Source organism: Carassius gibelio, chromosome B24, assembly GCF_023724105.1.
Source record: "Carassius gibelio isolate Cgi1373 ecotype wild population from Czech Republic chromosome B24, carGib1.2-hapl.c, whole genome shotgun sequence".
NCBI lineage: Eukaryota > Metazoa > Chordata > Actinopteri > Cypriniformes > Cyprinidae > Carassius > Carassius gibelio.
The window spans coordinates 20,837,362-20,853,131 of record NC_068419.1 but is presented as its reverse complement, the minus strand read 5'-3'; the positions used below and the strand labels follow the sequence as shown (position 1 = coordinate 20,853,131).

The window sequence follows — 15,770 nt, the reverse complement described above, 5'->3', positions numbered from 1 at the left end:
TTGTCTGATTGGTTGTGATTGCATCATGTAATGCAGCATTTTTATTTCAGTGTAGCAAAGTCAAGTAGAACAAGAAAAAAAATGTGGTTGATGAGTCAATAACATGCCACTTGTATTAATTTATAAAAAAAAAAAAATTGCACATAAAAGAATTGTACACATGTTTTTTGGAGCGACTATCTAGATCAGGATCTTTTCCTGGATGCCCGGAGCCCTGCTTAGTTTAGAATCAACCATAATTTAACACGCCTGATCCAACTAATCAAGTCTTTCAGGCTTATTTGAAGGCTACATGGTATGCGTGTTGAAGCAGGGTTGGAACAAAACTCTGCAGAGCTCCGGCCCTCCAGGAACTGAGTTTGACACACCTGGATTAGATAATATGAATTAAAAGTCTGACTAAAAAGATGACATTCTTCAATAGAAGAGTACTTTGGGATAATATTTTATTATTAGCGTGAAACAGGTTTGTTAAAATATTATAAATAATCAATTAAGAAGTCATGTGGCATGACGGCTGAGCAGAAATTTATAAAATGCAAGATCATCAAGATGACACTTGCTCAGTGATTGTTCATGTTTTTGTTGCTGTAAAGTTACGTAGGTTGATGCCGTTATCATTTCAGAAAATATACAGAGTCACGGTCCACATGAAAATGCAAGCATGGCGTTTTCAGGTTTATACACTTTGGGCTTCGGTTTAAAAAATATAGTTTTCACTCTATCAAAATGCCGATCTGTGTGGTTGAAACGCCTATACGATACAAAAATATATGTGTGTACAGCTAAATGCATCTCCGTGTGGACAGGGCCTAATCTAGGTTATAAAAAAGAACCTATTTATATTTTATATACATTGTAGGGCTGGGACTACGCAAAAAATAAGTCGAAGCAAAATATGCGCATCAATTCATCGACCTGTTTTTATTTCTCTAAAAAACTTTTTCAAAACGTTTACCTTATGTGCGCTGAATATACGCGATGGCCGGATCAACATTCTGTCCAACATTATATAACCAATCCAGGGGTTTTTCTGCATTGATCTTTATTTTTTTGGGCGGCTGTCAAAGCCTTATTTCATCGGTGAGTGATGTAGAATAGAATGACCGCTGCGCCTGACAGGGTGCGTACTAGAGAGAGCCCCGGCTGAGCGCGCACTGACAGTCTTCAAACAACACGAGCGCTTCTTGCTCTCTCTCTCCATTGTGCATATTAATCAAAATAATTAAACACGATAGAAAAAGGGCGAAACACCAAAGTTTCACACGCGCTCGCGCACTCACAGTCTTCAAACTACACGAGCTCTGTCTTGCTCTCTCTCTCTCTCTCTCTCTCTCTCTCACCCTCATGCATATTAACCTAAATCATTAGACACGGCAGAAAAAGGGCGGAACGCCAAAGTTTCAAAGTTTTTTTTTTTTTTTCTCTCTATGACAGGCTGCTGGCTCCCACTGTTAATTTTTATTTTTATTATTTTTTTTTTGGAAAAGCACTCTCTATATTAGCTTAAAGCCCTCAAGTTTACATTGGTTACTGTATTCTTTCAATTGCTCTAAACAAGTATTTTGGGTGACCTTTTTTATTGAATGCTAGACATCAAGTTGTTGTTATTTTCATCTGAAAGAACTTTTTTTCAGTAAGCTAGGCCCTATGTGTTCAGTAAGCTTGTTTCAGTAAGCTATGTGTTTTCAAGGCTTCAAGGTTTTATTGAATGCTATCTCTATACAAGTGCAAAGTAATGCATTCTTAGTCAGTCTTTTATTTTGTAATTTTAAGAGCAATAAACATATATTGCAATGTTAAGGAATTCATGTTTTTTTTTTTCATTCAGATATGTAAATCAACATGTATAAATTGTTAGTAGTCAATTAATGGGGAGATAATCAAAATCGAATCGGTCTGGGAAAATTAATCGTTAGATTAATCGATGCATCGAAAAAATAATCGCTAGATTAATTGTTTAAAAAATAATCGTTCATCCCAGCCCTAATACATTGACAAAATATTTGTGTGCGCCATTTTATTTTTTAAAAAAAGGCCTTCCTGTTCCCTCTTTTCTCGCTTTCTTTCGCTTTTAAATGGCTTGTTAAAGCAACGTGCACATTATGCTTTCACTTTCAAATAGCGGCAATTTGGCGTAAAGTTTGTTTGAATTTGACCTCTTTTCCTTGCTTTTCTTTGCTTTTATTTGCTTAAAAGCGTTATGCGCATTACTTTCACTTTTGAATTAGCCGCAGTTCAGCGTCAATAGCTTGAATACAGCAACAAAATACAACGTCAAACTCAGTTTAGCCTACATGCAAAGCATAACTTTAATTAACAAAACAAATAAACATACACCATGATATAGGGCAGGCTATGCCTAATATAAAATAACAAATAACTTATAGGTATACAAAACTGGATATAGGCTAAGTATACTGTACATGTATATTATATAACCATATAAATAAGAAACATAGAACATCTATTACAAAACAAATAAGAAAGCTTGGAGGCACGGCATAAACCTTGATGTCAAATAAAAATAAAATAAAGGACAAAGTTTAAATAAAGTAAACATCTGCAAGCAATGTTTAAAAAAAAACCTTTTAAAATCACCTTAGATAAATGGCCAAAGTCAACAGGCTTTTCAAAATTCCATATAGCCAAGCAGGAGCTTTTGCATTTTGTTTAAAGACTAAATCATCCACTATCATCTCATCTGTCTCACCTCACCCACTCTCCTCACTGGAGAAATGAAATTTGATCTGTGATGCGTCTGTCGTTCGGCACGCTGCATTGAGCAGCCGCGTTCAGTTTTTAATTGTTGTGTCTGTTCTTTTACTGAACTAAATGATTTTTAATACTATGGAAAAAAAAAAAGTAAAGAGTAGTGTCCCATACTCAGAATTTGTGTTCTTCATTTAACACTTTCAAGTACACACACACAGCAGTAAGTAGTGAACAAACCTGCACACACACCTGGAGCAGTGGGCAGCCAATGCTGCAGGATCTGGGGTGCAGTGCCTTGTTCGGTGCCTTGCTCAAGGGTCTCACCTCTAACGCTGGTTATTCACCCCCCCCACCTACAATCCCTGCCGGACCTGAGACTCGAACCCTCGGCCTTCGGGTTACAAGTCCGACTCTCTATCCATTAGGCCATGACTGCCCCAAATCAATTTGTACAATATACATACAGCAAAAATAGCCTACGTACATAGTATGGCTGCATGACGATAACACATATGTTTTTCCCTTTCTGCATTAACATTTTAAGAGTGTTACAAAAAGCTCTCAGACTGAACAGAAGCGGTTATATTCTGCGTCCTTTTACTGATTGTATGTTTTTAAATAATATGTGTATGGTGAAATATTAATGAGAGAATGCATTAAACTTTAACCAGATTCTGAGGCAGATTAAACTAGACTATTAAATTTCTCTGACTGTGAAATAAAAGCAAATTCGATTGCAGTTGCGCGCCTTTTTCCCTTGCGCAGCGCTGTCTGTCAATTTCAATGAAGCTTGTGCGAGTCATTTGAGAAGCTTGGAAAAATGAAGCAGGTGAATTATTGTTGAATATCAGCCAGAAGGTCCCAGAGCAAAACAAGATGAAGGTTTTGTACATTTCAAATATGACTCATTAAAATAGAGTGGCACTCTGATTGAACAAACCAGATTGTGTGGTCAGGACAGTGAATGTATTTGGTTTTTCCTTTTATTTTGCTCTAATTTGTGCTCTTTCATATCTAATTGACTCTGCACTTCCACACTGCGGTATATGGAATAGACAGAGAAGCTGTAATGAGACGTGCCCACTCAAGGCCCTGAGAGACCAGCCCAGTTGCTTGGGTACAGCTGCTTCGCTTGCTTCATTTGCGTGTATCCTAAGAGGCTAGCAAAGTAAAGTCACAACTGACAGATGCCTCCCCAGCATCCACAAATTTCCTTCCTCTATGTGAGTCAGACAAAACAAGCATCATATTAAAATAATAACCTGCTGTTTTGCATGCAATTGATGTCGTGTTTTTCCCCCTCTTCAAGTAGCCCTCCTACTAGAGCTGTTAGCTTTCATCTCAAAACTTTTCAATTCGATGTCTGGACACCAGAGGCACCGCCGTCAGCGTCGAAACCAATCACAATTCCCCATAGTCCAATTTACCGTTATTCTATGAAGGTATTTGAAGTTCACATGAAGTAGCCAACTTAGTTTGGCTGAAGAAACGGTATCATTTGTACTTAATGTTCGGTAAAGGGGTACATTAGGATTTTTGAATCTCGCTTAGTATGGTCTTTTAACTTTTGTTGAACATAAACTCCAAATCGTTCCCTTGTGTGCTCTTTCTCAGAGTTTCCCGTCAGACGAAGGCTGGCCATTTGCAAAGTACCTGGGTGCTTGCGGACGGATGGTGGCGGTGAACTACGTGGGCGAAGAGCTGTGGAGTTTCTTCAATGCTCCTTGGGAAAAGAGAGTAGACCTCGCCAAGCAGTTGATGGACATCGCGGAGCAGCTTACTAACAATGACTTCGACTTCGCTCTCTATCTGCTGGATGTGAGCTTCGATAACTTCGCCGTTGGACCACGGGACGGGAAGGTCATTGTGGTGGATGCGGAGAATGTTGTGGTGGCTGACAAGAGGTTGATCAAACAGAGTAAGTAAATAGATTGCCGTTTCCTATATGTAAGGTAAACCTCTGTCTGTACACACAAAGTTTCTAAATTTACCATAGTGACAACAGAATCCTAAACACACATTTTCTCCACAGAAATATATAAAATCCACATAATGTGAAAATACAATTTCTGTTATCATTTACTAGGGATGGGTATCGTTAAGGTTTTAACGGTATTACTACTCTTACCTCTTACTGCTTAACGGTCCGGTACTTTAACGGTATTCTTATCGGTACTTTGTGTTGTGTGTGTGTGTGTGTGTGTGTGTTTTTGAGAACAGAATTAACATTTATTTATTTTCTTAAATGTAAAATTAATAATGGGCTTGTCTTGGACCAGAGGCGTTTGGAGGAGTTGGTTGGTTCATAGTAGCTGCAGCTTAAAAAAATTTGGAATTTTAAAAACAAGTAGAAAATATGTTGATTTCATTCTCATTTTTCCCAAAAGAAATCAACAGAATTTCTACGTAAGGTTAGCAAACCAGGGAGATTTTACATGTATTTTACATGACGTTAACAACGTTGATTCAACATGATTTTAGCATACATACCTGACGTAGATGGGGCAACAACCAGAGACGAGCTAGCTAGGCAGTCGATACACATAATGCACTTTTGAAAGATGCTTTGACAGATTGCTTGTGTTTCCGCCCTTACATAGAATATGGTTTTGCACTTATGACAACGAGGATTGTCAGAATTAACTCTAGTGAAGTATAACCACACTTTGGAACGTTTTACTCTCTCCACCATCGTCACTCTTTGTATTAAGCGGGAGTTTTCGTACTGTTATGCGTGTACCGTGCTCGTTCTTGTTGTGTGTGTGTGTGACTGACAGACAGCCTCCGCGGCGCGCATGCGAGTTCTTGCAGATCTCACAGACAAACGTCTTAATAATATCGCAAATTAGAAATGTTTGGTAAGATAAAATGTGTATGATAACATTAAGCAAATTTCTTTGCCATCGTCACTGTTTATTATTAAGCAGGAGTTTACGTACAGTTAATGCATGTGCGTGCGCTCGTTGTGGTGTGTGTGACTCACAGACAGCCTCCGCTGCGTGCATGAGAGTTCCGATATACTACAATAATAAATGTTTGGCACAATGTGAGTGACAAAATGGTGACAGAAATGTAGTTATTGAATGAATTATGACATTATAGGATTCACTCTCACAAACATGAAATTGTCATTAACTTGGCCAATGTAGTGGATTCTGTCTTCATTCTCTCTGTCAAAATGTCATTATATTCTCATGATCTTGAAGGCTGACTATTTTATAAGATTGAACCAGTTATATCTGCATATTTATCATGAGGGTGTGTTGTTGAGAGAAGCTTCAGCGCATCAGTAGAGCATGTGCAGGTGTGTTTTTGTGAAGTTCAAACCCGGTGTCATGTCCTGACTCCTAGGGTTTGGTACCGAAACACTGTGACAATAGATTGTTCGAATAACTGTATTTGCTGTAGTGTGTCAGTAGAAAATATCAGTCTAGATTTCCGAACATTCATTTTGCCATTAATTTTAATAATCATCTAGTGAGATTTTTGAATGCACAAGCAGTCTGACAACAGCCGGTGCTCCACACAGCGATCTGCGTGTGCATTCAAAAATCTCACTAGATTAGGCTATTATTAAAATGAATGGCAAAATTAATGTTTGGAAATGTAAACTGATATTTCCTACTGACATACTACAGCAAAATATTTAAATAACTGTCTTAAAACCCTTTTTTGGGGGGTGAAAAGACTTTTGCACAGTACTGTACTTTACAAACGACATTGTTGCTACTTTATAAAGAATGACCATCCAGTCATTAACAAAACTGATTAAAGACAGGGACAGACAGACAGCACTCATTTTAACTAAATATCAGAGAGATTGACAGAGATACAGTACAAAAAATATGTGTGGTTTTCTATTAAACAATGACCCAGATCATGAAATACATTTATTAGGTTTAGAGTAATAGAAGCTTGGGAAATGAGAGCATCCAAGGAGTGTGTGAAAGCTATGGAATTATTTTAGATATTTTGTAAGGTTCTTTAATGTTATCCATAGTTTTTGTGGCTCTTTTACATTTTTATTTAAGTATCGGTTCTGGCACTGTTTAGGCACCAGTACCATTTTAAAAGTATCGAAATGGCACCGGTATCGTAAAAAATCCAATCGATACCCAACCCTACTGACCCCACCTCCCCATCCATCTCTCTTTTTCCATTTCCATTTAATTCACAGTCTAATCCAATTCATAAAAAGACCATAAATTAATGCATCAAAAGTAAAGGCTGCTGAGGTGAGTCACAGTGCTTTTTTTTTTTTTTTAGGATCCAAAGTTTGACATCAGATGCAACTCTTTTCCACTGACACCAAATCAACTGCTTTTTACAATTAAGTCATTGTTAACTCGCCCTCATATCATTCCAGTTCTCTATTTTGGGCATATAACGATAATAGGTAATGACCAGTTGTGCTGAATTTGTTCATTATACACTCCGATAAAGGCCTTTAGAACCCAGAATGATTCAACAGCCAGCACGTCAGAATCGAGTGCGTCACCAGCGTGCAGAGACATTTTGCGTTGTACCTTTGTGTTTTGTGACTAGAATCTCAGGGGAGATACCCAACATCAGATAGAACACTATTCAGAGGACAAGGTTTGTTCCTGAAAGCCTCAGATAGAATGTGTCTGTACGGGCGGTGCGCGAGAGACTCACACGTGAGGACAGAGTGACGCCAGTCGGGTCTTTCTTCACTGGCGACTTGTCACCGTGCCAAAAGCCTCACAGAAGAAGCTCTGTCATTGAAGTGGGAGCGAGCCCTCGAGGGGAGGGTGTCCCCTTTTACCAGTCAAACAGCTCCGCTAGGATGAATTTAAATTGTTTTAGCTCAGCTTTGAAAGGAGTACTAAAGCTAGACACGGTTTTTACAAGCAAGCTTAAGGACACTGGGTTTCATTCACAAATAATTACCTTTAAGTTTTGTAATTATGTGAGTCAAAAACTCAATTCTCATGCTTAATGTCCACTGGATTCACAACAGGTTGTGATTTTAATGAATCTGGATTATTCTGGACTATGGATAAGTAGCATTTTATATATATATATATATATATATATATATATATATATATATATATATATATATATATATATATATATATATATATATATATATATATATATATATAGACACTAGTGCCATTCTCAAGCAGTTCAAAGACAAATCTGTTGAATTTAAGGGCAATCTATCCCAAATTGACATGCTTCTAATCATTTATTATTATTATTATTATTATTATTATTATTATTATTATTTTAATTATACCCTTAAACTGGTTCTGAGTGACCCTATTATTACATATTGTGGGGTTTCCTTTTATTTGTATTTTTTCTGGTCATCAATTTGATTGTAAACTGTAATGAATCGTGATTTTATGCATGTGTTTGCATGGTTGGTTATTGAATAGCAGCCATTGTAATCAGTCTTGACAGGAAGTTTTGCATTACATCAAGAATTTGATGTAGAAACACATTTCGACAACTGTGCAAATAGATTGAGACCGAAAAAACTCCTTGTTATGAACAATTGATGGTACAGAAGGGCAGTCAATTAGGCTGCAAGTTCACCAGTGCAGTATTTAAAGAACACAAAGCGACATTGATCCGCAGCTCTGTAATGAAATTATCTGCAGTGCTTTGGAGAGAGCCCAGCATAAGTCTTGGATACAGAATGTTTGTCTAGACCAGCGATGCAGGGAAAGCCACAGCCTAAAATGATTTTCCATCTGGAGCACGGCTCCGCTCCGGTGACGTTTACAATCACATTTGTCTCTCTGGCCTGCTAAAGATGATCAAGTAGCTTCCTTCCATCCTTGCAATGGCTGGATGTCTTGTCCAGACATAATACTGCACAGATTAGGATGATGTGTTTGTAAAGAGACCAGAAGAGAAGGGAAGAGAGGGAGGGAATGCAGAGGACGAGAACAACCTGAATTCAGACGTCAATGTAATGTAGAGGACTGTAAGATGTTTTATAGCTTAAGCTTTATCTTTATTGTGATTGCTATGTTTAGTATGCAGTTATTGAAATTTAAGAGTTTGTCGACAATGCATTGACATGCTCATTTTGTTTTGTTTTTTTATCTGTATCTCTTTTTTTTGTCTTATTCCATTTATCCTTCATGCATAACATTTCTCAAAGTGTCATTAAGTGTTTTCACAGTACAACAATGTCTGTAGTCTGTGCCAATTTTGATGAATTTTTATGATTTAATATAATAGCAAAACTTTTGGAACACGTATCCTATAACAATTTAACAAATACAAAAAAAAAAAAAAAACTTGGACATGTTTGGCCATTGCAAATAAAATTAACTTCCACTGCTAAGGAGCGCTTTAAAAATCACCCAAACACTGCATCCTCAGCATCCACAGGATATATATATCTACAATAATAGCTGTAATAATTATGGTCATTTTCTTTTTCTGTGTGCTTTGACTGTAGTTATTGCTGCTTGTGGCTATATTTGCATAGAGCATTAATTTGTGGTGCTGCATCCATGCTTGCTAGGCTTCCAATGTAAAGGTGTTAATGCTAGGAGGAAAAATGAAAAAGAAAAAAAAACGAGCAAATTAACTGCATGCTACAGATATTGTACATACATGGAGTTTAACATGTACTTTACCAAGAATAAAGCTGGGATATTTCATGGTCTTTAAACCTATGTGCACTTGCACAAGGACACAGATCCACATTGAGACCTCGTGTGTCTTGATGTGGCAGCGCAGATGTATGTAACCGATCTGTGCATTAGAGGTAAGACCGGGCCTGATCACACATCAGTCACACAGACATCTACCCGAGTAAATGTCATCTCTTCACCTTGGTTCTCAGCATCTGCAGATCTGTGTTGAGCGATAATTGAGTTTAGGCATTGGTCTGGGGCCTTAGGCAGAGCCTGGTGCTGGAAACACAGATTGAGTCATTGGAGTTGAGGAAGGACTGGCTGGAGTGCTTTGAGTTTCTCAAACATGATTAGGGGTTGGCATCTCCTGGGTTGTTTCACTCTAATCAATTTGATCATTAATGCAACTCCAAAGAGTTTCCCATCATCGAGATTGTTATTTATGTGCACTGGTTGCCAGGCCCTTAAAAATAAGTGTGAAGATAAATGTTGTATGGATCGGTGTTCTGGGTAGAGAAACAGACCATTTTGTGTCCCTTGATTAAGGAAGGAACATGCTGTACTTCGGAAATGTCCACCTGATTGCGTCTGTGCTATTTCTTAGTCACAAATTGCTCTCTTGGTCCATCGACTGATATTTTCACTGTGTTCAGACTAAATGAGTATGTCCAAATATATGATTTATAAAAAGCAGATATTGTTTTCAATTTTGAAAAAAATAAAAAATAACTAAATACTGGTATTTTTTTTTTTTTAAGGAATGTCATACCTAAAACAAATTTTCATGTTGAATTTTTTATTTTTTTATTTTTTATGACTTTGAAACATAGCCTACTGCCAAGTAAAACTCCATGCGATTGCATTTCGGATGTTCCTTTTAACCGGTTAACCATTAACCGTCTGTCAAAAATTTTGACCAATTAACAGAATCTGTTTAAAAAGTCATTTATTTATTTTCAGTAATTTAGCAAGATTTTTAAAAAGGTTTGTTGCATTGTTAAAATAGACTTGTGTTTTTTAGAGAGGAAAAAAAAAACATGCATCTCGTAGCCTGCTAATAAGTTTCATTTTATTATTATATTCAGAAATAGACCTAATGGTGATGCAAAATGTTTACAAACATTATAATAAACTCTGTAAACATAGCTTTGCTGTTTTAGTTCCCCTCACTCCACAACAAATACTTTCAATCATTCAAAAAAAATATTAAATTATCTCAACAAATTAATTTAGGCTAAAATGAAACTGAAACCATAGTTGGGTCTTGCATTAGACACAAAATCAAATGTTTCCATATTAAAGCATACTTCACTCGCATTCCAATATCCTCGTAAAATAAAATGTTTTGCATAACATCATGGAGGTACAGTGATTACGCTTAACAGCACATATTTTTTACATCTTTAAACTGAGCAGTGCATTTTATTTATTTTTTTCAAGATGTTTGTCTGACTGTATTTTATTATGATAATGTACAGGCTGCATTGTAAAAATAGCACAGCTTAACTTTTCGCTATATATAGCCTAGCTTTATTATGTTTTTTCTCTGCTCGCAGAAGCGCTGCAGGTGCGTAATGTGATGTGAAGACTATGTGAATCCTCATGTTCTGTTGTTTGTTGCTTTTTGCGCATATAAAATCCTCGGGAAACAAATGTTAGTATCTTTAACAACATAACAATTTTTATCCTTTCTAATTTAATTACATTCTAATTAAAATGATCTTGTTGGTTAACGGATAATAAACCGTAAACGAGCATCGTTTGTCGCTTAGAAAAAATAACCGAAATGAACATCTCTAAATCGCATAAATATGAACTGCTGTGAAAACTGATCAAACACAGCTAGTTTTATCCAGGCCCGGTTCCAGAACTAAATACAGAAAGTGTGCTCTACGTATATTTTAGTTCTGTTCATTGCTCTTGCGAGTGTGAATCCCACATAAATATGCAGCTGTCATTCCTGAAACTTTGCAGCGTGTATGTGGCCCAAAAATAAAAGTTCTGTACAAATTCTAAATGGATTATAGGCAATATAGCCTAGAAAAAGTGCACAAAGAGCACTGCCTTTATTATCACTAAAAAGCTGTCCCTCATCTAAGTTCATCGCAATCACATTAAGTTTTGTTATGATGAGCAGATTGGCAGGCTTTCACTGGTCAAAAATACACCTTTTGATTCTGTCCAGAGCACAAACACGAGTATGCATTGTTTAGATTGCCAGCAGTTTTGCCAAAATGATATTGAATATATAATATCACAAGTTTGTATGATCCCAAGCACCAATGGGATCAGCGCCTATCTTCACAGCATCCAAAAGTCTAATTAGAACCAGCAGAAATGTTTTGAAATCACTTGTACCCTATACCTAATGGGGAAAAAAATGTAGTCTATCACTTTGCCTGTGTCAATTTGAGTTTTGTTATATATTTAAATACCTGCCACCAAGATGCTCATGGATTGTGAGAAGTTAAACTTAAAGCTGTCATGGGGGGGTTGGAATTATTCATGCAGGTAAAATATTTATTAAAAGCTTCTTTCTTTTCAGATTTGGATGAGAGTGTTATCATTACAGTGTTTATATTAACTTATTGGGAGAAAACAGTAGTTATATGTGAAATCAGACATCGGGCACCCCCGTGTAGCAAAAATGGCATGATCATAACACATTTACATTTATTCATTTAGCAGACGCTTTTATCCATAGCGACTTACAATTGCTATATATGTCAGAGGTCGCACGCCTCTGGAGCAACTAGGGGTTACGTGTCTTGCTCAGGGACACATTGGTGTCTCACAGTGGATTCGAACTCAGGTCTCTCACACCAAAGGCATGAGTCTTATCCACTGCGCCGACACCACCCCCTCTGCAAATATTCGAGATTGGTAGATTGGTATGTAAGTGATTGGTAGTCGAATCAGGCTTCTCCTATCGAAACATTGAATCTTTGTCCATTCAGCCACCAGTACTATTATTATCATTATTATTATTATTATTATTATTTAAAATAATATTTTGTCTGCATTGTGTGTGGTATGAGGGCAGTTGTACCAACTTTCATTTATCCTTTGAAAACATCGTCATTGCATGAGTATTTTTTTTTTGTTGTTGAATAAATATACAACAATAAATGAACATATATACAAAAAGCATCATGTAATTTTGAAACTTGTAAAAAACAAAAACAAAAAAAAAAAAACATGTTTACCTACAAAATATGAAAGAGCAAATTTAGTTTGTGGTACATTTTCTTCTACTACTGCGTATTTACTCTTGTTTCTGTTATCTTCCTGTAGATAAGCCTGAGAACTACGATGTCTGGTACGAGAGCAAGTTTGAGGAGTGCGACAAGGAGGCCTGTCTCTCCTTCTCTAAAGATATGTTGTGCTCACGGGTCACAGTTGACCACAATTATTATGCCATCTGTCAAAATCTGCTTTCACGATATGCTATGTGGCGGGGCAGCTCCGGCGGACTTCTTCACGACCCCCCGCCACACGCAGCCAAAGACGGCCAGCTCGAAGCCCTGTTGGATGAATGCGCCAACCCTAAAAAGCGGTACGGCCGCTTCCAGGCAGCTAAGGACCTGCGCGAGTACTTAACCCAGCTAAGCGGTACCACTAGGTAATGACCGCCCATCCCTGTCCATGCTCAGTGTTCACCCATCAATGTCCAACGACGATTTGGGGATCCTCGACGAAGCTTCGGTCTTCTGTGACTTTATCTCAAACCAATCGTCCATCACACTACAATCTGTTATGTGTACATTTTGTTTAGCTTCCGATCATCTTTAAATTATTGAAATGTCTTGAGTTTTTTGCTTTGTTCAATAGTTTGTTTTTCAATAAAGGCAGCAGTTACATTACCATTGTCAACATCCTCCGGCGACACCTTGAAAGGCAGCTGGGAATGTCAGTACACGAGCATTTACTCTGTCCAAAACTTTTCATCATACGTCTTCTGCCTAATTGATTCACTTACATTCCAGAAAAAATGAGTTTGGCGTAAAGCATAATTTTGAGATGGTAGAGAGGATGTGGAAGTCTGTACATAATTAGAGCAGATTGCAGAGGGGAAATGAGTTGGAATTGCTTTGCATATACCAAAGAGTCTGGTTCTATGTAACTAAAACCTCTGAACTAAAAGGGCAGAGGCTAAAATCTGAGCATAGTCAAACCACCCCGGAGTAGATTCATGAATGTGGTTAGACTTGTTACGATGATTTGTGTTTGTATTAATCAAGCAAAGTCCAGAGAGACGGCCACAATGAATCCAAATTACGTGGCGCTATTAAATCAGAGCGGGGTCCAGGTCTCTAATTGGCCATTAACTATAAATAATGTACCGCCATATGGCGTGATGCGGTACTATCAACTCCTCAACGTGTGAACGGGCATCCGCACAGGCTGAAATGGAACTTTCTATCTTTAAAATCCATCTTAACATTTCAATTTCACAGCTCTGCAATTGAATTAATCAAAATTTAATTAAACGTCTCTAACACTTAAGATCATTTAACTTTGAGCATCAGCCTGCTGTTTTTTTTTTCTCTCTCTCTCCCTGGTTTGATTTTGCACTTGGTGGACCAATGAATTTGATCAGTATGCTAATGAGTATGCGTTAGATAAAGAAGTAAGCTAGCGCTTGACTGACAGCATAACTCCACTGAGCCTGGATTTTAAAAGCTAGCTAATCACTTTTCATCTTAATGTTTCTGCCAGTGCATATGAATGAAAATAATTCAGATTTGAATCTTTTTATTAGTATTATTTCCCTGTTTAGGTTCTGGCCAGTCAGAGTGAAAGCAATAAGTGTCCATCAGCCATTATCAGTGAAGATCCCTCCGTTCTTGTCAAATCCAAGCCCTTGTCCAGATGGCCTCTCTTTAGGTGTCGGCACGTGAGAGATTTTTTGCGTGCATAAATAACTGTCCGCTTTTGTACTGTACTTCTATTTCAGTTGAGTATTATATCAGCTGTGTCTGATTTTACTGTGCCTTTCATTCAGAAGTTGTATTTACAACTTTTTAGTCGGTTTAAATATCAATGAATAAATTAAAATATATAAATGAATATATATATATATATATATATATATACTTCTGGTGTCAGTTGTCTAAATTATTTTTTGATCTCACTGCATTTTGCTTGCACTTATTAATTTAACTCAGTCTACTTATTAATGTACATACTAATACTAATATGACCTGTAACAATACGTAAGTGAAATAATGTTAAATGTGAGATTAATGTATAACGGATGTGATTGTATTTAAGGACACATTCATATGGGAAATGAGGGACATTTAAAGGGATAGTTCACCCAAAAATAACAATTCTGTCATTAATTAAACACCCTTCATGTTGACCCGTAAGGCCTCCGGTCATCTTCAGAAAACAAATTCAGATATGTTTGATGAATTCTGAGAGCTCTCTGACCCTCTCATAGACAGCAAGGATACCACTAAGGGCAAGGTCAAGAAACATAGCAAGGACATTGTTAAAATATTAATGTGACATCAGTGTTTCAACCGTAAATTCTTCACTGAGTATAGTATATAACATTGAACCATATCATTTTGAATGCAGAAAAGTCATCTTTTAAGGCAGCATAATGTTGCTTCCCAACTTTGCACTTTGGGAACACTCCTATGATGCCTTCAAGTGCTGTCCGGGGAGATGGCTCACTTATGTTTCAATACTGTTGTTTAATGCATGCACTTCTCAAGTAATTTCAAGGCCTAGAAACGTAGTAAGGACATTGTTAAAATAGTACGTGCGAGATCAGTGTTTCAACTGTAATTTTAGGAAGCTGCAAGAATAGTTTTTGTACATGCTTCGAAAACTGACACGGAAGAGAAGAAACTTGAATAAAGTCAATTCTTTGCACACTAAGGATTCTTGTAGCTTCATGAAATTCTGGTTAAACCACTGATGTCACATGGACTAGTTTAAAAATGTCTTTTATTACCTTTCTGGACTGCGTCTGTTGCATTGCTGTCTTTGTAAGGTCAGAAAGTTCTTGGATATCATCAAATAAATAAATACTTCTTAATTTTGTTCCAAAGATGAACGGAGGTCGGACAGGTTTGGAACAACGTGGATGAGTAATTAATGGCAGATTTTTCATTTTGGGATTTAAAATGCTGTGAAATACTGTGTACACACGGTCATCTCTAGATATGCCATTTGTCACTATTACACCATGTATTGCCTAAATACAATGCAAGCTGCACCCAAAGTCACATAGCCTATTTCCCTAGAGGTGAAGAATAATGTGTGAAGTGTAGTGTGCTCATAAAAAAAAAAAAATACCTGTATGACTTACTGGCGAGATTTAGAAATGTGCACACAATTGACACTTTGCCAAAGATGGTCTTATTTTTATTATTATTATTATTTATTTTTTGTGAGTTGCCAAGGTCCGCACCT

At 37.1% G+C, this 15,770-nt stretch overlaps 1 protein-coding gene across 2 annotated transcripts in view; it reads left to right on the top strand.

Moving 5' to 3' along the window:
• dipk2ab (divergent protein kinase domain 2Ab) overlaps positions 1–14,411 on the top strand; it is a 42,591-nt gene extending 28,180 nt beyond the window's left edge. For both annotated transcript variants that reach the window (XM_052596755.1, XM_052596756.1), the window contains 2 exons: positions 4,330–4,633; positions 12,636–14,411. In XM_052596755.1, coding sequence (XP_052452715.1) covers positions 4,330–4,633; positions 12,636–12,967 — 636 coding nt within the window. In that variant the 3' untranslated portion in view covers positions 12,968–14,411. The remainder of the gene's footprint in view (positions 1–4,329; positions 4,634–12,635) is intronic.
• Positions 14,412–15,770: the final 1,359 nt, after the last annotated feature.